Raw genomic sequence first — 23389 nt, forward strand, 5'->3', positions numbered from 1 at the left:
CTCCTGACGCAGCATCTTCCACATGCTGTCAATTCATTCATTTTCCAAATACCAAGGTGCATTACAGACTGCCTAAAAGCGGCGGTCTGCCGGCGCTGCTGGTTGCTCCGCGAGGGAGCTGCAGCAGCCAAACCACGCGGCTCCCGCGCGGAGCAAAAAAGAAGCCCCCAAATGGCGCTTCTTCCTGCAGCGCAGTTATGATGCTGCGAGGCGCCAATGGCGCACTCACGACGTCATAAGTGCCGCGCAGCGTGCGGACACACAGCGCCCGCTACATCAATATGGCGGCGGCCGTGTGGAACGGCCGCCGCCATTTTGTGCGTGTGGAGCGCGTACTAGGGTTAGGGGGGTACGGAAGCATCGGCCCTTCCTAACCCTAGTACGCGCTCTGCGCGTACTATATGGTAGTATGTAACCCACCCAAGTCTCTTATATAGCCACAATGCAATGGCCATGGTGGGAAGATTCTAGAAGTTGTAGTCCAATCCCTCCCTGCAAGATCTGCTGAGATGACAAGCATCATGTGAAAAAACTGGGGGGCACAGGCTTAAAAGAATGGTCAAATTTGTAAAAGTTAAAAGGGAATGAAGAGGAAAGATCTCAAAATAGTTCAGTGAAGATGAATAGCATGAGTGGACCTTGAAATCTTCATTTCCATCAGGATGAGAATGGAATAGAGTATTCTGAAAAAAGGACTGGAGCACCCCATGCTGCAACACTGCCGAAGGATGGGGATAGAAAGTATGAGCAAGCAGAGGTAGACAAATACTACTTGGTTGGCCAACACTTCTGGGCAGCATTTGAATTGGTGCAAGTTTGTTCCCCCCCCCCCCAATGGTTGCTTTTTTTTTCCAAAAATATGTATATTATTATTTATTAAAGCAATTACACCCTGCGCATTATCAAAAAAAAAAAAATGCTCCCAGAGCAATTTACAAATTGTTAATTTGACAATTCACTGCCTTCAGGGTTACAATCTTAAAAGACATGCAACACAAGGAAAAAGAGATGGCAGTGGGGGAGCAGAACAAGACCAGCAAATGCTGCTGCTGTTCTCTCCATCAAAGGTCAGAGAAATGGTTGCTGGCCTGGAGGGAGGGTCTCTCATATATAAAATCATTCTCTCATATATCTCTATCTCTATCTAAAAATTAGATGAAACTCATTCTTCATTAAAAGCCCTATAATTCATCATAAAAATGAACCTTAAATGCACCTAAATTAAGTTTAGCAACTATAGTGACAACTGAACTAAACTATGTGATCATTCACACTACAGAATCATATACACTTAGGGATGCCATGTCCCGGTGGCCCCCGGGACAAATCTGCTTTTGGGGGCCCCCTCCCGGTCCCAGTCCGGTTTGGCCCCCAGCCCCCGGTTCGGGGCCCGCGCGGCACCAACCCACCTTCCCCCGCCTCCCCGCGCCACCCACCTCCTCCTCCGTTCCAGGCTGCGCGGCCGCGTGGCCTGGAACGGAGGAGGAGGTAGGTGGTGCGGCCGCACATGGAGGCGGGGGAGGGTGGCAGGGAGGGGGCACGGGCGCACGCAGGAGGCGCACCTCCTTCTCCTCCTCCTCCTTTGTTCCAGGCCGCGTGGCCGTGTGGAGGAGGCGAAGGAGGAGGTGGTGTGCCCCCTGTGAGCGCCCACACGTCCCTCCCTGCCTTGCACGCACCTGCGCCTCCTCCTCCTCCGTTCCTTCCAGGCCACCCAGAAAATGAAGGAGGGGGAGAAGGAGGAGGAGGAAAAGGAGGAGGGGGAGGAGGAGGAGGAGTAAGAAGAAGGAGAAGGAGAAGAAGGAGGTGGTGAGTGAGTGGCCAGAGGCCTCAAGGTGGCTTTTTTGGGGGGGGGGAGTCTTTTAATGCTAACAAGTCTCCCTTATTTTGACAATGATAGTGTGGTGATGATGATGATGATGATGATGATGATGATGATGATGATGATGATATGAGTCAGCTTCAGAGTCATGCAGGCACTGTTTCAGAAGCCGAAAGAGTGTCACCTTCCAAAGTACATTTTCTGTGTGTTTTTGGTTCTTTAATGGTGATACTGATATCAGCAAGCCTCTGAGGCATGACCAATGTAAGTTGCTCTCATTTTTACAAACTCATGCGCAGTGAAGAAAAACCAAGTCCCTTGACCAAGTACACACTTCTGAGAAGTACAGTTGAATCTGAGGGCAAATCCACATCTTGTTAAACCACCTTGACATATTCAGTATGCATAGCATGTTCAGTGTGAAACCCAAAGAGTTTGGTTATCGAATAAGCCTCTGAAATATGCAAGTGGCCATGTTAAAATAAAGCCATGTTCAATGCCCAAATGTGCTGTTTGGAATGGGGGGGGGGGAGGTTGGCCAAAAAGGGAAAGTACATTTCTGTCATCTGTCTAGGAATAATGCCCAAATGTCCTCCATTTTGATCACACCTAAGAAACACGTATTTATAGTTACATTTTTTTAAAACCATCAATTTTTTTCTGTGTGTCCTCCATTTTTTAAAAATGTGCCCTACATTTGAAATTTTTGTCCTACATTTGTCCTACATTTTGTCCCAGTTTGGAGGTCCAGACTTATGGCAACCCTATATACACTCCAATTATCCTGATTGGCAGGACAATCACAATTAAATCCCTGTTGTTCCACTTTTCAGATGCTTTTAAAACAACCCAGTTTCTCTCTTTTCCTCCAACATTCCCTCTTTGTTCTAAGCTTTCTTCATTTGCTGCAAACTGAGTTAAAAATACAAAAGTGGTTTGCACTCAATTAACTCAGGAGAGGACATAGGAAAGAAAGGATTGGAATCCTATCCTTCCCAGCAGGCTAATGCAAAAGCAAACCGCTATAGCATTTCATTATTTGTATGTTCTCCCTCATTCATAACCTTTGCCATATTGACCACACACTGATGTTGCTTGACTCCAATTTTTATCTGTGAAATGTTGGACAGTATGCAATCACAGCACTATATTCAATTTTAACTGCCATGGCAACAACCTATGGCATCCTAGGATATGCAATTAGGGGAAGGACATTTAGAATTCTTAACCAGAAAGCTCTAATGCTACAAACCCCAGAACTCCAAAAGATGGTGTCATGACAGTTAAAATAGAATATATTGCTACAGCTGTGTAGTATGAATGAGCTGTATGATAATGGTTATAATTCATTTACCTATTTTCTCAATGGGTGCAACTTAGAGGTCAGCAATGTAGAAGTTTGCTATTGAATATTAATTTTTTTAAAAAAAAGTATTCTGGAAAGACTGGAGGAATCCCAAATAGGTCCTGGGGTCGCCTGTGGATCATGGACCACACCTGGGCTACCCCAATACAGAGACAGAGGTACGCGGATGCAGACACAGATGTGTGTGCATGCATATCTCACAAGGTATATAACTTGACCTAAGGCACACATACACCTCACAATCCTCCAGGCTCCAAGCAGTATCTTCAAGCTCTCATTCCTTGTCCTGGAATAGATTTCCTTCCTTCTTCTGGGCAACGTCTGACCCATTGGAATCTTCCCCATCCAACACAGCAGGAATATACCTATAAACATCACAGTTCTAAAGTATGCAGTATTTGCTAATTGCTTCCTAAATGCTTGTCAGCAGTATGAAATAGCAACAGCAAGTACATTTCCATACTGCTTATCAGTGCACTTAAGCACTCCTTAAGAGTGTACTTAAAAGTGTAAGCTAATTGCCCCCAAATCATTTTAGCAACCTTGGAAGGATGCAAACCTGAGTCGAGCTTGAGCCCTTTTGCTATTATTGAACTCGCAACCTTATGGTTTGTGAGTGAGTGGCTGCAGTACAGGCATTTAACCACTGAGCTACCAGGGCATGAAATGAAAATATAAACTTACATCAACAACTTTGCTGCTATGTATATTCCCATGGAAAATTTACTACAATAAGAACGCATGAATAGATGCACTGGTCCTCAAACCTTTTTGAGCTACCGACCCTTTCCTCTTGGGTGACAACCCTAGCATTTCCTATTTCTCAATATTAGTTCTGCTGTTTGTGCAGCAGCCAGCTGGCCATGCCTGGGGTCTAACACTGCCACTTGCTTGGCCCGCGTGGTGCCTCAGCAGGCCAGCTGGATCCCAAGCCTAGAGGGAGGCCACCGCTGCTGTGCCAAGGCCTCTCCTCCACCACCACTTCTCCTGTGCGGAGCCTCGGCCTGCCTCCTGGGCCCCAAAAGAAAGGCTGTGACAGCAAGGCCTCTCCTCCACTGCCGCCTCTGCCACATGGGGCCTCAGCCAGCTGGCTGGGACCCAGGGCTGGAGGGAGGCCGCTGCATCAAGGCCTCGCCTCCACTGCCGCCTCTGCTGCGTGGGGCCTCGGTCGGCCAGCTGGCCCCAGGAGGGAAGGCACTGTGGCAAAGCCTTTCTTTCACTACCGCTGCCTCTGGTGTGCAGGGCTGGGCTCCGGGAGGGAGGCTGCTACAGCAAGGCCTCTCCTCCAGTGGCAGAGAAGCTGTGCAGGGCCTCAGCCAGCCAGCTGGACCCCTAGCAGATGGAGTGAGGTCGCCGCAGCAAGGAGAACCAGTCTGCAGAGGCACTGGAGGTCCTGAGGATCCAGCAGGGCTGTAGGTGAGGCACAGCATGGATTTTTATTGTTTTTTTAATTTTTATTTTATTAATGTTTTTGGGTTTTAGTTGGTCATGCCTTCCATTTTTCTTGAATGTCCTACATTTTGTCCTATATTTTCCCCAGTTTTGTACAAGAGAATTATGGCAACCCTAACTTCAAGGCACACAGCACACATGATCCGACCAGGTCTGGGAGGAAGAGGAGAAGGAAATGGCATCCCCCAGGACTGTGCTTCGTGTTGGGGTGGGGCTTCTGACTGGAGGTGCAGGGCTTCCACCCAGAAGGGCCATGCACCGCCCCACCTTGTCTCACCTCGGTTTTCCCTGGGAGAACCGGGCCACAACAAGGAGCAGGGTTGGTTGCACAAGCCACCCTGTCCCTCCTTCCTGTAGCCACCGTGTGCAATACGACTTCGCATGCCAAAGGAAGCATGCATGCCATGTGTTCGTCAACAGGAGCCTATGGTATAATGGCATTGGCTCTTCCTTATCATTAACTCCCATCAACAGCTTTTTCACAGATACGCAGGCACAGGGACAGGCACAATATATGATTGACAGGACAAGCTTTAGGATTCTATAGAGTGTATAAGTCCTATTCTCAGGGTCCACGTTCTGTTCAGATTCTTTGGCATGTGAGATAAAAATACATTTCTTTTAAAGATGATAGATTCACAAGCACAGCTTTCTGATTTTTCCTAGAATTACTGGGAAAGCAATTCTGCTGCAGAAGGTAAACCTGTTCCCCATGTGTCAATCATTACTTAACCAAAATGGCACCAGTCACACACAAGAGGGAAGTATCAGCGGAGAATGGAGAACCATCACGTTTGAAGAAATACAAAAGGAGGAAAAACAAAGCAAAACTAGGAAAAACTGAATGATGAGTAACTGTGGTCAAAAACACACTGTAGCAATAAACCAGTTTGAGACTGATTTAACTGCTCTGGCTCAATGCTGGGGAATTCTGGAAACTGTAGTTTTGTGAGATATTTAGCATGATCTGTCAGAGAGATCTCTAGTGCCACAATAAACTACAATGCCCAGGATTCCCTAGCACTGAGCCAGAGCAATTAAAGTGGTCTCAAACTGGATTATTTCTGCAGTGTGTCTTGGACCTATGTTCAGCAGAATGCTTACTACTGGGGATGGAATGCCCGGGAAAAGGGTGACATGGTCTGGCTCTCTGGAACTCTAAACAGATGCACTAGAACATACAGTCACATGTATTACTTACATGACTCAAAGCCCCCCCAAAAGGACATAAAAACAGGGTGGGGGAGGAAGAGGAGGGTAGCGGAAAGCAAGCAAATGCAGGCACCCAAACCTAACGGTTACATCAGGGTTTCTTGACCAGGTTCCCTAGAATCCTAGGGTTCCACAAGAGATCACTAGGGATAATGTGAGAGACTGTGGATGAAAAAAAAATTAATCAGTTCCTTTTAGCTGTAGGTATGATTTTAATGCAGGGATTCCCTGAGACCTAAAAATTAGTTCAAGGGTTCTTCCAGGGTATAAATGTTGAAAAAGGCTGTTACATTCTACCTCTACTTTTAAGAATCAACTGAGAATGGAATCAGTTTAGGAAGTCTTGGGAACCAAAGAGAGCTGGCCTCTGAGCAGGGGCATCACTAGGGGGGTGCAGATTGCACCAGGAGACACCCTGAGGGGGTGAACACCCAGGGGCATGATCACTTCTGTCCATCCCAAGGTTGCACCAAACCACTACCATCAAGGCAGAGGCAGTCTGGCTGGCAGAGGGAGTCAGTTGGGGGTGCCAGACAGCCTGTGAACACCAACCCTGGTGATGCCACTGGGACTAATGGATTGGGCCTTCCTTTACTGGTGTCAAATGAAATCTGGGACTCTCTGAACTTGGAAAAGTTTATTTTGCCACTACAATTCCCAGAATGCATATGGCATGCTGATCGGGAGGATTCTGGGAAATATAGTCCACCAAGTAATTTTTCCAAACTCTGGATATTCTGCATGCAACATGTGTTCTGCCACCTGTGCCAGCCAAAACATTCACACACACCAACATCTCAAAGGCGTTCATGCCCTACTCACTCATCACTCCAACTGCTGCCTGCAACAGGAATAATAAACACCAAAGATCGGCTTGCTTGAGATCCATGGTCACAGCAGTGTCCAGGTACACCAGTGCAGACCTTAAAGACCACTGAGGAGAGAGATTCAGGCTCACAACCGGCAATTCGTATCTGTAAGAAAGCAAAAAATGATTGTATCAGGACTTCCTCTTTTGTCCAAGTTATTACCATAAACATGAGTATGAAGGAGAATGGAAGTCCCATGGTAGAATCCAGATTCAAAAAATATTTCTTTCAAGTAGGGCTACTGGAAACCCCATTTGTCCTGGCCATGTTGTTGTGTGCTTTCAAGCTGTTCCCAACTTAAGTCTATTGTCAGGAGATGGAACAACTTCAGAAAGCTAGCTTCCCTTGATAATTCATGCAGGAGAAAGAACACTCCACTCCTAAAAGCCAACTCTCAGAGGACTGCAGAGTTACTCAGAGGGCTGGATATACATCTAGCCCTGCTGCCGATTCACTGCCACTATGTTACCCTTGAATCTATGACTCTACAATGGTGACGATTCCAGCTCCCATCCTGGGGCTGATGTTTGCTGGAGTCCAACAAAACCTGGAGAGACCACAAAGCGTGGTCTGCCTGAAGACATACTGACCCCCAACTTCATGCCTGTTTACCTAAACTTAAATTCCACTGTAATCCACATAGACTTATTCTTAGGGTAAAACTGCATAGGGACTACATGCCTAGTAAAGGCTGGAGAAGGGAACTTTCCACACTCTAGCCTCATTCCTACAGGTAGACCTGACTAGTGTAGAGGCACAGGATGGGTATATTATAGTTGGGACTAAGCCAAAGGAATCCAGCCTATTTCTCATCAAAGAAGTTGCATGGGTGAAATGAGATTCAAAAACAGGACATCCTATGTCATTAGCCACCCTGCGCCATTAGACTTTACCCACCTGTTGCAACTTGCCTTCCTCTCCTTTGGACCAGCCTGTCTGTTCTTTGGTGTGTCTGTTCACCATTCGTTTCTTTTTGTCCCGTCCTTGGTGATTTTATTAAGACAGTCACTTCTCCTGCCTTTGGCACACCTTTGAAGGAAACACATTCTATTGGTCGCTCCTTTAGGTTGAACAACATTCCCGCCTACACCTTTCCTAACCTCCTGTCACTCCTTGGATCCATCATTTTGTAATAATCTTTTCTCCTCCCACTTGTATTTTTCCTTTTGAGTGGGCGAGGAATATTCATACATCCAAGACAACTTAAGTAACAGGACTGGCAACCACAGAAATATAGGACCCAGCACAGCTTTCAGTTTCTAGCACATGTCTGCAAGCGTTAGGAGAATCATGAACACCACTGTGGAGGTCAGTATTGAAAATAAATTTAGCTTTCATATTTAAGATCTCACAAGAAACACAGCAATTATTTAAACATTGTTTTAAAATGCCAAAACTTTTAAAAAACAGAGAAACAGAAGACATTTTACAGACCTCATTTGAGACATTTTAGATCAAGCCAAATGACCCTCTTCCATCCATCCATCATCTACCACACAAGGTTACAGTGAAGCTACATGAGGTGAAATGTATATAACATCAAGCTCTTTGGAAGAAGGGCAGAAAATGAATGGAATAATATAATTAAATATAATATTATCTAATTAATTATCGCTAAAATAGCATTGTGAAGTAAATCGGTTTTATTATACCTTCTCCATGTTGCTAATTAAGGCAAAGAGAACATGACTTGCCTAAAGCCATCTACTGAAAGTCAATGAAAGGTAATGGTTAGTGTGGTTGACTTAGCCTTAGGAAATCCAAATTCGTCCTTACTGGATCATGAACTCAGTGGGTAGCCACTCCCTCTTGCAGTCTGACCTACCTTACAGGGTTGTTCTGGGGATAAAGTGGGGAGGATGTGAGCCATCTACACTGCCTTAAACTCAACATACTTGAGGCAAGATATATATGCAGCTATTGTAATTAATAATAACACTGAGTTTGTGTAAAGTTCCCTTCTCCAGCCTTTACTAGGCATGTAGTCCCTATGCAGTTTTATCCTAAGAATATGTCTATGTTGATTACAGTGGAATTTAAGTTTAGGTAGACAGGCCTTCTCTCCCTTCATTCCCTCCCTTTTACTCATGAGTAATGCAGAACAACATTCATATTCTTTTAAGATACTCCTACATCCTACTGTTATTTTCTCCACGCTAGTACTCTCCAGCTACGTTGGTCTACAATTCCCATCATCCCCAGTGAACACAGAAGGAACTCGGGATGATGGGAACAGCTATCGGTTGCATCTGAAGAGCACTAGTTTGGTGAAAGCTGCCTGATCCTAATGAAGTCCAATACTACAAGTAAGCCTCACTGAATGCAAGAGACTATCTTCATAATAATAATAATATTAATACAGTAGGCCCTTCCTATATGTTGGGGATCCATTCTGGACCCCGACCCCCCCCCCCCCCGCATATGGGAAAAAATGCCTATGCTGGAATCTTATGGATTCCTATGGTGGTGCGCTCTTGTGTGTGGTGGCATGCATGCGCCTATGGCGCCCACACCATTTTGCCTGCCGGGATTTGCCATCCACATGAGCTCAAGTCAGAAGATGATGCGCCAGCGGATGGTGTGGGCAGTCTGTAATAATAATAATAACAATAATTTCCCCGCCTTCCTTTCGTCTTTCTGTTTCTTTTAGTTTCCTTTCAAACTGAGAGAGCGGTCGCCTTCCAGCTTCAATCGATCTTGGATGACACCGATTTTCTGGACCCATTTCAAACCGGCTTCCGAGCGGGCTATGGAGTTGAGACTGCCATGGTCGCCTTAGTTGATGACCTCCGCCTGAGCATGGACAGGGGAAGCGTGTCCCTGTTAGTGCTCTTGGACATCTCAGCGGCTTTCGATACCATCGACCATGGTATCCTTCTGGAGCGCCTGAGAGAGTTGGGCATCGGGGGCACTGCTCTGCAGTGGTTCCGGTCCTACCTCTCGGGTAGATTCCAGATGGTGGAGCTGGGGGACTGTCGCTCCGATAAGAGGGCCCTTACATCTGGTGTCCCTCAAGGAGCGATTTTGTCCCCTATGCTTTTTAACATCTACATGAAACCGCTGGGAGAGATCATCCGGAGACACAGGGCGCGGTGTTATCAGTACGCTGATGACACCCAGATAGTTTTCTCTGTGTCTCCGACTGATGCAGTAACTAAGGAATGCATCTCTCCTCTGGATGCCTGCTTGGAGTTGTTAATGGGCTGGATGAGGGAGAACAGACTCAGTGTGAATCCAGGGAAAACGGAAGTACTGGTGATAGGTCCCTCGGTTCTGGGTGGTGAGATTTGTCAGCCTGTCCTGAATGGGGTCACGCTCCCCTTGAAGGACTCGGTGCGCAGCTTGGGAGTACTCCTTGATTCGTCGCTTCAGCTAACATCTCAGGTGGATGCGACGGTCAGGAGTGCTTGCTATCAGCTTCGGCTGATACGCCAGCTGCGCCCCTACCTGGACCGACGGGACCTTGAAACTGTTGTACATGCTTTGGTAACCTCTCGGTTGGATTTCTGCAATGCGCTCTACATGGGGCAACCCTTGTACCAAACCCGGAAGCTACAACTGGTGCAGAATATCGCAGCCAGACTGGTCGCTGGTAGTTCCAGGACGGACCACATAACACCTATTTTAAAAGATCTCCACTGGCTACCCGTTTGCTTCCGAGCTCAATACAAGGTGTTGGTTTTGACCTATAAAGCCCTAAATGGCTTGGGCCCAGGGTACTTGGAGGACCGTCTCTCCCCATATAATCCGCCCCGCACACTCAGAACATCTGGGACAAATTTGTTGGAGGTCCCTAAATCCCATCTGGCGAGGACCTCTCAGAGGGCTTTTACTATTGTCGCCCCCTCATTGTGGAATACGTTTCCTGTAGAGCTCCGTTCCTCTGCATCATTAGTTTCTTTTAAGAAACAATTAAAAACGCATCTATTCCAGCTGGCTTTTTCACTTTAGTTAATAGCGTTTCTTCTCTGCTCCTTGTTTCTTTGTTTTCTTTGACCCCAGACTAGTGCAAACATTGGTTTTTTTCTCGCCCCTGGTGAATGCGATTTGTATAGATCCCCGTTCATACCCCTTGTAATGATGTTTTTACATTTTTATATTGTGATGTTTTTAAGTGTATTTTATTATTCTTCATCTTGTAAGCCGCCTTGATCATGCATTTGGAAAGGCGGGGTAAAAATAAAAATTATTATTATTGTTATTATTAACCTCCTTAGGAGTAGAAAACCTGTTCTCTTGCATAGCAGGTCTGTCAGCAGAGTCCAGGGGGGTCTGCAAAGCTTTCCAGTTTTCAATGGTTTAACTATAGCAAAGGGAGCGCAAAATAGGAAATACAGCCTGTTACAGCCTGCCAAAATAAAGCTGCTTGGGGTCTCTTTGGAGGTATGCTATTTAAATGATGCATGGGTCCTAAGAATCCGGAAGCTGCACCAAAGCTGCCCTCCAGTGCTTAGGAATGGAGTGTGGCTTTGGTGCAACCTCTGGACTCTTAGGACCCATGCATCAGTTAAAGAGCATACCTCCAAAGAGACCCCAAGCAGCTTTATTTTGGCAGTCTGGAACAGGCCAGAGGTTCAGAATACACTGCAGAAGTAATCCGGTTTGAGACCGCTTTAACAGCCCTGGCTCAGTGTTAGAGGATCCTGGAAATCTGTCGTCTGTTGTGGCACCAGAGCTCTCTGACCAAACTCCACTTCCAAGGGTTCCCTAGCATTGAGCCAGGGCAGCTGAACTGGTCTCAAACTGGGTTATTTCTGCAGTGCGGACGGAGCCAGAGAGAGCCGGAGCGGTGGGATGTTTTGAGCCTATATAGTCCTATCACAACCCAACCAGGAGCCGGAGTTGCTCCTGAGGCGCCTGGGGAGCACTAAGCATCCGCCTCCGGGCGCCTGGGCCTGCGCCCTCCCGGCCCCCGCTCGCCCTCCTCCGAGGCCCGGCCCTTACCCCGCCGCCGCCGCTTCCTTTGCAGCCAGCAGCTGGGAAGGCGACTGAGAAGAAAGTCCTCCGGTTCCCACGCCCCTCCCGGTTAGCGAGTCACGTGGCCCGGCGTCACGTGACCTTCCTTCTGTCGCGGGGGCCGCTGGGAGTTGTGGTCTTCGGGGCAAAACAAGGCGGAAGGACTCCTGACCCCCCCCCCCCCCGCTCCCATTATAGGAATAACAATACTTTCTTTGCTCCTGATTGTATGGCTGCATCCACACTGGAGAAATAACCCGCTTTGGCACCCCCTTTAACTGCCCTGCCTCAAGGCTATGGGATTCTGGGAGTTGGAGTTTGTTGTGGAGTCCAGAGCAGAGCCCCCACAACAAACTCCAACTCCCAGAATCCCATAGCCTTGAGGCAGGGCAGTTAAAGGGGTGCCAAAGCGGGTTATTTCTCCAGTGTGGATGCAGCTTATGTCTCTGTGCTACACATTCTATATGCAAGCATTCAGCCAGAACAGGGACAGCAAAGGGATCTAGGAGTCCAAGTAGACCATAACTTGAGCATGAGTCAACAGTGCAATGCAGCAGCTAAAAAGGCCAATGCGATTCTAGGCTGCATCAATAGAAGTATAGTGTCTAGATCAAGGGAAGTAATAGTGCCACTCTATTCTGCCTTGGTCAGGCCCCACTTGGAATATTGTGTCCAGTTCTGGGCACTACAATTCAAAAAGGACACTGAGGCCTGTTACAGACTGCCAAAATAAAGCTGCTTTGGGTCTCTTTGGAGGAATGCTCTTTAACTGATGCATGGGTCCTAAGAGTCCAGAGGTTGCACCAAAGCCACACTCCATTCCTAAGCACTGGAGTGCAGCTTTGGTGCAGCTTCCGGACTCTTAGGATGCATGCATCATTTAAACAGCATACCTCCAAAGAGACCCCAAGCAGCTTTATTTTGGCAGTCTGTAACAGGCCTGAGAAACTGGAGCGTGTCCAAAGGAGGGCAACTAAAATAGTTAAGGGTCTGGAAACCATCTCCTATGAGGAACGACTCAGGGAGCTGGGGATGTTTAGCCTGGAGAAGAGAAGGTTAAGAGGTGATATGACAGCCCTGTTTAAATATTTGAAGGGATGTCATGTTGAGAATGGAGCAAGCTTGTTTTCTGCTGCTCCAGAGAACAGGACTCGGAACAATGGATGCAAGCTCCAGGAGAAGAGATTCCACCTCAACATTGGGAGGAACTTCCTAACAGTAAGGGCTGTTCGACAGTGGAATGCACTCCCTTGGAGCGGAGTGGAGTCTCCCTCCTTGGAGGCCTTTAAGCAGAGGCTGGATGGCCATCTGTTGGGGATGCTTTGATTGAGATTTGCTGCATGGCAGAATGGGGTTGGACTGGATGGCCCTTGCGGTCTCTTCCAGCTCAATGATTCTAAGTGCCTCCCCACAACTGGCGAAAGATGTGGGTAGTCTGGGAAAGTGAAGAGCAGGCGACGCCAGAGATTATCGCATTAACCTTCCCTCCCAGTGCTGATGTTGCTTTTCAAACAGCTGGAACAGAAACAATTCTTGTCACGTTACCACTCAATTGTGAATTCAGAACAAGTTAGCTATGCATCTTATCGCACTACTATTCCATTTACTAGTCAGCTATCCAAGATTAAGTAAGGAGTCATACCTTCATTGGGAGTGGGTGGATGCAGAGAAACCTGTATAAATTCCATTTCTCTTGCCAAATGAGTAATTGCCTCTTTGTTAGTAAGGAGATTTGCTTTCATTTGGAAAGGGGGTGGTGGTACAGGAAAATCTCTTTAAATCCCCTTCTCTGTGAATTACCCCAAATGACCTATCACACGGACTTCAATAATGGGTCAATTGTGGGATTGACAGCTGTTCACAGGATTTTCTCATTCATTAAAAGTTGCGGTACAAGCATGGACTGACTACAGGACGGCTACTGCACAGCTATGAAGCTGGGCAATAAGATCCCGCTGAGGGTTGCCCTAATTGTCCACTAAAACCCGGGACAAAATGTAGGACAAAATCTAGACCAAACTGTAGGGCAACTGCAGGACAAAACTCAGCCCAAAATGTAGGACATTTAAGGTCCTCTGTTTTCTTAAATGTCCTACATTTTGGGCTGAGTTTTGTCCTGCAGTTGTCCTATAGTTTGGTCTAGATTTTGTCCTACATTTTGTCCCGGGTTTTAGTGGCCAATTATGGCAACCATTCCCACCATTAGAGTGGACATCAAAGCTGGAGGGCAACCAAAATGGTGAAGGGTCTGGAAACCATGCCCTACAAGGAGAGCCTTAGGCAGCTGGGTATGTTTAGCCTGGAGAAGAGATGGTTAAGAGGTTATATATCATACCCTATTTAAGTATTTGAAGGAGTGTTATACTGAGGATGGAGCAAGCCTGTTTTCTGCTGCTCATGAGAATAGGACCCAGAACAACGGATGCATGGTATAGGAAAAGAAACTCCAGCCCACTATTAGGAGGAATTTCCTGAAAGTCAGAGCTGCTTGACAGTAGAAGACACTCCCTCAGATGGTGGTGGAGTCTCCTTCTTTGGAGGTCTTTAGACAGAGGCTGGAGGGCTATTTGTCGGGGATGCTTTGACTGAGAGTTCCTGCATGGCAGAATGGGGTTGGACTGGATGGCCCATGTGGTCTCTTCCAACTCTGATTGTGCTTCCATCCTGCTATTAAAGATCAGTGTTATAATCTTCACCATTACAAGGAGCATTCAGTGAGGCCGTGCGATGTTTTTAAGGGACCCTGTAAAGAAAGTTCATGCAACCTTCATTCTCACCATGGACATATAGGCTGCTGATTCTCTTTGTCTTTCTTGCACACCAATACTTTGACCGAAAGCTTTAACTCTCACTGCCCCCCTGCTGCCCCCTTTCCCCCCTCACTGTCCCTCCTGCCACCTTTACCTCTCACTATTGCCCCGTTGCCCCCTTTATTCCCCCTCACCATCCCCCTGCTGATCCTTTCCCCCCTCACCGACCATCATGCATATAAGTACATGAAAATCACTGGGAAGGTGCTGGGGTGGGAAGCTACATGGGGCCAGTTCCCCCTTCAAAATACCCTCCCTCCAGCATACCCAAATCCTCCTCCGACTAATTTACAACCCCCACATCTCTTCTTCCTTTGTGGACTGGCAGTAGCTCTTCCATCAAGAGAATCTTTCAAGGTCCTACAGCTTCAGAGGTGTGGGGCTCTTGTCCTTTTTCCTGTGCCTCATAATTTGCTGGACCTGTTCCCCTCTCACACTGCCACTCCCTTTTCCTTTTGTGTCATGTCTTAGACTGTAAGCCTGAGGGCAGGGAACTGATTTTTCTTGTTCTCTTTCTTGTAATATACTGCATGCAGTGATGGCACTGACAGGGGAGGGAAGGAAGCAAATTTTAAAAAGTTTTGTTCCCATACTGATCTACAGTAAAAATGAAGTTCCTATAATAAAGCCTTTACTTTGTTTCTCCAAGCCTTTGGAGACACTCCTTAATCATGATCGCAACCACTGCATGCACTCGCTTTTCTCTGTCAAGCCATTCTTAATTTCACACGGTTCTAGGGGAAAAAATTGGTAACCCTAGTATGAACATGGACCACAATAATTGATTTAATTGGTTCTGGTATGTGTTCTTAATTCAGATATAAAGCATAAAATTGAGTGTATAGATACATATGGCTTTATTTGGTTTTCTCAGGTAAGTATTTGTGCATTTCAGCCAGCCAGTGGTACGTTTCTCCCAGTGTGCTAGAGAAGTTTGTAAGCTTTTCCTACAACTAGGGCTCCAGTGTGTTTAACAGATTTCTTTGGCAAGCAGAAATTTGGGAGGTGAAGTCTCTCCTAGCCATGAACCTACACGCTTTCACCTACTAAATAATTTCTACTTGAGACATGGTTAACAGACCTAGAATCCCGACCAGAGTAAACAAGGTGGCAACCCTCTTTCTCAACCAATGCTTCCTCACATTCCTCCAAGGAATTGGGAAGGCAACCCGTCATCCTGCAGCATGCATCCAGTGATTCAGGAGCTAAGTCACTGGAAGAAGGCTATGAGCTCATACAAAAGGCCATGCAGAGACGTAGCCAGGATTTTAGGAAGGGGGCTCCAGACTAAGTGCCACCATTTTAATGGGGCTTGGGTGCGGCGGCGCAGCAGCAAGCACCATTCATTTTCCTAATGGAAGTGGGGTCTGGACCCCAAGGACTCCCCCCTTGGCTACGTCCCTGGGCCATGGAGCAGGAGAAAGGAAAAATGTGGAACCCAAATTGGTCCCAGGAGGTCACTTCCTGTTACTCCATTAAGTTCTTGCAAAAGGGCAGACTTCCTTTTTTTTAGGAAAAGGGCTCACAATTGCTTAGGCTTCATGAGGTTTCCAGTTTGGAATGTATTGTTCTTCAGGGAAAGTAGGGAAATGTCAGTATGAGGCCACAGAGTCAAGTGTGGAGGGAAGCCAGGTTGGAGCTTGAGAACACTTGTCATTCATTCTACCTCCCCAAATCATTCTGAGGCACACATCAGACTCTTTGCCCCACCATACCCTTCAACTGACCTGATCTAACAGGGACAATCCCAATTAATTCTCTGCCATCCCACTTTATCAGCTGCTGTTAAAATGACTCAATTTTTCTCTCCTCCCACTTTCCTCATTTATCTGTAGCTTACTTCGGTTGCTACAAGCTGAGTTATCTCCACAAGCGAGAGAGAAGGAGAGAGGACAGAATCTGGACCATCCCAGGAGACTCAGAACTAACTTGTGTGGTTTTGCTCTAATAACATTTGCCATCGTGACCACACTGATGTTGCTTGTCAACACATCCCAGCTTTCTTCTGTGAAATGCTGGAGGGTGTGGTAAACCCAGGCTGTTGCTGAGGCCCATATACACCAGTGATGCAGGCACTGGATCCCTGATGCTGTAAGCAGCTTGTGAGTTGCCTGCTGGATTCATTTGCTCACAATGTCACAGTGAAGCACTTGATGTGCCATCCCTACTCGGTATTCTGAGAATTTTAAAATCTCACCCAAGGCCCAGGGAAGTAGGAAGTATCAAAAAGACCCTTCAAACTGGGAAGCAGCCCTTCTTGGATCTACCTGCACCATGCACTTCAATGGCTTCAATAGGGATTTGGGCCAATTCATGAAGGAGAAGAAAGGGACTAAACAGAACCTCCAGTTTCAGAGGATGGTGTGCAGATGAGAGGAGCTGCTTGGCCACAGTTAGAAATCAGGAACTGTGCTGGAAATATCAACTTGGACTTGATGCATCATGACATCTTCTCAGTGCTTTAAACAATCCAGCTCTGAGAGATCTGGCAGACCTTTTGAAAGTCCCCATTTCCACAATCCTTCCAAAGGAATTCCAGAAAGTTCAACTGGACTCTTCCCAAACCCTGGCACTTCATTGTCAGAGAGATTCGCTAGCCAAAGGCACAGCTAAAGTGAGGTATCAAAAGGGGTTTATCACACTAGCGAGATCCCACTGGAAAATGGGATTTCAATGAGAGTTAAATTAGAGAAAACCCAGAAACGCTCGAAGTTTATCACACGATGTCGCTGTTAACATGAAATAATGTGAAGTTAAACTGAAGTTAAACTGGGGGGAAACAGCAGCTGGTAACTTACTTTCGGGAAATTCCGAAAGTAAAAAGGTGGTGTTTTTCTCCGTTTTAACTTCGTTTTAACTTTGCATCATTTCACTTTAGCAGCAATTCGGTGTGATAAGCTTCCCAAATTTGCAGATACTGTTTAAATTCGGATTTAATATAACTCTTGTTTAAATCCTGTTTTCCTGCAGGATCTCGCTAGTGTGATAAAGCCCAAAGGATTGCAAATTGCATACAGGTGAGGGAAACTGAGCTTACAAGCACCCCAGGGGAAAGGGAGAAAGAGCAGCAGTTGGAGGCAAGGACAGACCATGTCATAGGTAGTCATAGGGTAGTGATATCCATTAAATGGTTCATATAAGAATTTTGCCCTACCACCTTCCCACATACTAAGTTACCAGGATACTTTGTATAGGTAAGAAGGGGAGTGTTCATATGACACAATTATAGGACATTGATACACTTTAACTGCAATGGTGCCATCCTATGGAATCCTGGGATCTGTAGTTTCTTGAAACAGCTCCAGTGCCTTCCCAAACTACAAATCTGAGGATCCAATAAGACAGAGCCCCAGCAATTCAAGTGCTATCCAAGTGTTATTATTGTGTATATGAAAGAGACCCACATTTTAAGGCAGACAAGTAGGTTGCTCCAGGACTTGACATTACATCGCTGCTAAGCCAGGATCACTTACAAAATATTAGGGTTTGGTGGGGATCATCAAGGTGAAAGAGCAGGCTGGCAGTCCACCTTTCCTAGCATGCATACTGTGAGTGTAAGAGAAGCCATCACTATCATGCATCAGAATCACTAGTACACACCAACAACTGGGGTGCCAACCAGTGCATGAGACAGGTCTCCAGGGCCTTTGGTTTAGAAGATAGCTGGAAAGATTGTTCTCTAAGAGGGTTCATCAAAAGCAAAAAAGGCAGCTCACCAGTGCTGCAGTTGCATAATTCAGAAGGGAGGATCCCCCCACATAGCATTAGCATTTTCACTCTGCCCAAACTGAGGCAAGAGATGATGTTGAAAAAAACCCAGTCCAGGTCTTCCAGACATCCAGTCCATGGGCAACTCCACAAAGAAGCCAGAAGAGTTGTCAGCAGAAAGGGCATGCCAACCAAACTGACCCTCACAGGTTGCTCTCTCTGGCCAGTCCACTAAGGCTGCGGGGGCGCCTTCGCTCCTTCCTGTGGCTCGATAATAGGCGACGCAAGGATGAGGTAGAGCTTAGATCTCCACAGCTTTGCAAGTGAATCCCTTCTGGAGAGATCTGTTTGATCCGCAACCGAGATACCTGAAAAATCAAAAGTGTAAAATATGGTTGATACCCTTTCCTTTCTGACTTCTGTGGATTTCAGTTCCGGTTGCAAGACTGAAAAATTAAGAGTTCTCCTCTCCCTTTCATGCTTGTATAAACAACAGAATGTCAGAAGATGTTGCTTCTTACCTGGTTGTGTGACAAGCAATCTCTGTTGAAATTCCCACTTCCAGACAAGCATTAAAGGGACAGGAATCTTTTTCAGTTTACTCTGGTTACACTAAGTCAAAGGCCCCCAGAAAGGCTGCAACTATTTTGGTGTCACTATTTGTTTTATATCAGAGCTTGGCAAATGTCTATCCTCCTGATTATGTTGAACTGCAACTCCCATCAGCCCTGACACAGTCTACAGTGAGGAATACTAGGAGCTGCAGTCCAAAAACATCTGGAGGGCTACACTTTGCCCAACACGATATGTGTGTGTGAGTGTACGATAAATCCATAATACAGTGCTACCTCGGGTTACGAAATTAATTCGTTCCGCGGCGCCGTTCGTAACCCGATACATTTCGCAACCCGAAAAGGCTTTCCGTTAGCGCTGGAAAGCCGCTAGCCGCGCTTTGAATTTCGCGCCGAAACGCGCCGAAATGAATTTCGTAACCCGAAAAATCTTTCGTTACCCGGAACAGTTTTTTCCAATCTAACTTTTTCGTACCCCGGAAATTTCGTAATGCGATCAATTCGTATCCCGGGGTACCACTGTAGTCAGTGTGCTTTAGTGGTTTGAGTATTGCACTAAGACATTGAGGGACAGGGTTTGAAGCTTTGCTGAGCCATGGAAACTCACTGGTGACCCTGGGATGTCTCTCAGCCAAAAAAGAAGGCAATGGCACACACACACCCCAAACAAATTCTGCCAGGAAAACCACATGATAGGTTTGTCTTAAGGGAGCCATAGGTCAGAAATGATATGACTACCCACAACAACAACAAATCTGGACTCAAGTGAAACAACAGGACAGTAATATCACAATTTGGGGGGGGCGAGGGAGAAAATTTTCCAAGCTAAATAATGAGAAAGCTTTTTAATCCAATGTTTGGAAATAATGAATTACAAGTGTTATTAGTTACCTGCAATGAAGGGTGATGGTGGTAATAACAGTATGAAGGGATGCTGAAAAGCTTTTGGCCCGACTCACTTCCCCAAACCTGAGCATAATTTTGTCACTGTAGTTTGAAAGCTTGAAAGAATTCTTTCTTAATGTAAATAGCCAATTTGGAGGATTGTAGCTCTAATTTCTGATTTTGTTTTCTGGATTATCGATAGAACTGTGTCAAAAAAATGTGGGTATATTTAGCCTGGAGAAGAGATGGTTTAAGCATTTGAAGGAGTTCTGAACTCCGGTCCATCATGAAGTTTCTGTTCCTACAGAAAAAAAACTCTGCAGGAAATCCATGAGTGTATGATGCAAACATTGAGTGACAAGTAACTATTATATGCAACTGTGAAGAAGCATGGAGATTTTGAGATCGAAGAAACAGGAAAGTCTGGCTCAACTCCTGAAATTGTGGAACATATTCATGATTAGCTGATTTTGTCAGATTGGCAAATCTCAGCTAAAGAAATTGCTGAGACACAAGCGACACCCAGGAATACATTGGGTTTATAATTCATGGTCAGCTGGCTATGCAAAGCTGCCAGCTAAGTGGGTGCTGAAATATTTGAATGCTGACTAGAAACGAAATCGAGTGGATACCTCCAAGTTGATTTAGTAACATTTAGAGTGATCTCATGATAATTTTGAGGAATGACTCATCACTGTTGATGAAACATGGTAACATTAGTATGATGTGGAGATCACACAACAGTCCTTGCGTGGCAGCACTCAAGTTCTCCACAGAAATTCAGGAGGACCACCAAAATGGTGAAGGGCCTGGAAATCATGCCTTATGAGTTAAGACTTAGGAAGTTGGGTATGTTTAGCCTAAAAAAGAGATGGTTAACAGGTGATATGATAGCCCTATAAGGGGTCTCACACTGAGGATGGAGCAAACTTGTTTTCTGCTGCTCCAGAGACAAGAACACGGAACAATGGATGCAAGGTACAGGAAAAAAGATTCCACCTTAACATTAGGAGGAACTTCCTGACAGTAAGGGCTGTTCAACAGTGGAACAAACTCCCTTGGAGTATAGTGGAGTCTCCTTGTTTGGAGGTCTTTAAACAGAGGCTGGGCGGCCATCTATTCGGGATGCTTTGATGGTGAATTCCTGCATGGCAGAGGGTTGGATTGAATGGCCCTTGTGGTCTCTTTCCAACTCTATGATTCTGTGATTCTAGGATTCAAAGGTAGGCAGGAAAGTTCATGGCCAGTGTTTTGGGATCAGGAGGGTATTTTGATCACTGATTACCTTCAGAAAGGCCAAACGGTTAATACAGAATGCTATGCTAACTTGCTGTGCCGATTATAGGAGGCACTGAAGGAAACATAGTGAGGGAAGCTGCAAAAAAGTGTTCTCTTTTTGCAGGTCAATGCACTTAATCACAGGGCTGGTAAACTGATAGATGTTTTAAAGATCTTGCTCTATCTGACTGTTTCCTGTTTCCAAACCTTAAAAAGAGCTTGAAAGGATAGTTTTTTTTAAAAAAAATGGTATTTTTCATTAAAAGCACAAATATATTTTTCATCATTAAATCTCATTCCTCACTGCACAATGTTTTAGTTTTAGTCAGTTCCGTTTGTTAGGTCCTAGTCTGAAGACTTTCTTTTTCTGCTATTCGATCCTTCCATTTTTTCTTTTGTGTCATCACTCATATAAGATTTCTATAACTTAAATCTAATTATCATCCAAAAGTTACCAATTATTTTCAGTTACAAATACAAACTATTGGTATACAAATACAAATTATTAGTTTATAATGTCGAAGATGCCCATTCCTTGCTCCCCTCCACTTTTCATATTATTTTTACCATCATTTTCCTTTGGTCTCTTTTAACAGGGAAACCTTTCTTAACTGAAAATATGATGTGAAATAACCACTAATCGTATTGTTTTCTATTGAGTGTTTCGTCTTAGTTGTATCAAATCTATTGTTGCAAAACATTATATTCTATCTTTAAGTAGCTCCTTCCTGACCTCCCTATACTTCTTCCCAGTAGTCTATAATAGGAAGCCATTCTTCTTCAAAATTTTGTCACAGCTATATTTTTAATTTTATGAAATAGTCTATCCATTTCTCTTAATTCAAACAGTTTTTGTAGCCAATTTTCAATTCCTGGTATGTCTTCATTTTTCCAGTTTTTTGCAATGATCAGTCTGGCTTCTGTTATTAAGTGTAGTAGAGCCCTCCAATATCTTTTTTCTTCTAACCAATTATTTGTGGCAGTCATGTTGACTAAATATACTTCCGGTTTCATATAAAATTGAATTGTAAACATTTATTGAATTATTCATTTATTTTCCCAGTATTTTTGTATCTTTTCGCATGATCATGAAAATGAAATGCACAGATATATAGGATGGGCGACACCTGGCTGAATGAAACTACATGTGAAAGGGATCTAGGAGTCCAAGTAGACCACAAGTTGAACATGAGTCAACAATGCGATGCGGCAGCTAACAAGGCCAATGCAATTTTAGGCTGCATCAATAAAAGTATAGTGTCTAGATCAAGGGAAGTCATAGTGCCACTATATTCTGATCTGGTCAGGCCCCACCTGGAATACTGTATCCAGTTCTGGGCACCACAATTTAAAAAGGATGTGGAGAAACTGGAGCATGTCCAAAGAAGAGCGACTAAAATGGTGAAGGGTCTGGAAGCCATGCCCTATGAGGAATGACTTGGGAGCTGGGGATGTTTAGTCTGGAGAAAAGAAGGTTAAGAGGTGATATGATAGCCCTGTTTAAATATTTGAAGGGATGTCATATTGAGGAGGGAGGAAGCTTGTTTTCTGCTGCTCCAGAGACTAGGACCGGAACAATGGATGCATTTGTCCATAGCTCTTCTGGTTTCCAGTCAAATATGCTTAATAAAACAAATCTGTTTCCCACATTGTCTGTAAATTCCGTTGGGATGCATAATTTAAACAGCATCCCTCCAAAGTGGCCCGAAGCAGCTTTATTTTGGCCTATCTATATGGGGCCTCAGTTTTCCAATGTTGGCAGTATGGTGTACTAAACTGGATGTCCCAGGTTTCCAAAGGAAGGAGCCATGGCAGGTAAAGTGTTATCAAACTCCATAATTATGGTGTGTGTGAATACATTCTTGGTTTCCTGGCCTCTAACATTATCTTCAGCACTCCCTGAAAGCATACTGCTCCACCTGACTTGAAGCCTCATGAACATTTTGAACCCAGCCCATCTTGTAATTACCTTGGGATTCCAAGTGGGGTGATAAATCAGTGCCTTAAACAAATAATAAATCAATTTCCTTGAACATGCTTTGGAGCAGCCACTACTCCAAACAAAACTTGCTGGCCTCATCAGATGACAGTACAATAGCCAACCTATTGTACTGTTCTGCTTTCAAAAGAGGCCAGAAGGATCACCGATTAGAAACCATGGTTCCATTGCCATGCTGACCGGGATGTGTCCTGGGTCTTGGGAGCAGTGGTTTGGCCTGTGGGCCTGGGAGGCATGGCAGCTGGTTTACTGGTGGACTGTCCAAATTCAAGGAGGATTGGTCCACTAGGTTATTTATTGTATGTTGTCCTGAGATCCTCTGATTTTGGGCGGAATATGGATATTTTAAAATAAATAGTTATGACAGGTACATATTCAGATATACTAGAGATTACGCTCTTCCTCATAAGAAGATATTGAATATTGCTGTATCTGGTACTTAACAGGTATGTTTATCAAATCA

At 45.3% G+C, this 23389-nt stretch overlaps 2 protein-coding genes across 3 annotated transcripts in view; both read right to left on the reverse strand.

The window, feature by feature from the left end:
* The window catches only part of LOC149301924 (lysosomal acid glucosylceramidase-like), a 32142-nt gene extending 20413 nt beyond the window's left edge, over window positions 1-11729 (reverse strand). For both annotated transcript variants that reach the window (XM_089483273.1, XM_089483274.1), the window contains exons 1-3: window positions 11663-11729; window positions 7616-7747; window positions 6672-6823 (exon numbers count right to left, since the gene is read on the reverse strand). In XM_089483273.1, coding sequence (XP_089339399.1) covers window positions 6672-6738 — 67 coding nt within the window. In that variant the 5' untranslated portion in view covers window positions 6739-6823; window positions 7616-7747; window positions 11663-11729. The remainder of the gene's footprint in view (window positions 1-6671; window positions 6824-7615; window positions 7748-11662) is intronic.
* A 5623-nt stretch (window positions 11730-17352) lies between these two features.
* The window catches only part of ENTREP3 (endosomal transmembrane epsin interactor 3), a 32165-nt gene continuing 26128 nt past the window's right edge, over window positions 17353-23389 (reverse strand). Inside the window, exon 12 of the mRNA XM_089483297.1 lies at window positions 17353-18560. Coding sequence (XP_089339423.1) covers window positions 18396-18560 — 165 coding nt within the window. The 3' untranslated portion in view covers window positions 17353-18395. The remainder of the gene's footprint in view (window positions 18561-23389) is intronic.

Source organism: Sceloporus occidentalis, unplaced genomic scaffold (genome assembly GCF_023333645.1).
Source record: "Sceloporus occidentalis isolate IW3139 unplaced genomic scaffold, rSceOcc1.0.p SCAF_20, whole genome shotgun sequence".
NCBI classification, from domain to species: Eukaryota; Metazoa; Chordata; class Lepidosauria; order Squamata; family Phrynosomatidae; genus Sceloporus; species Sceloporus occidentalis.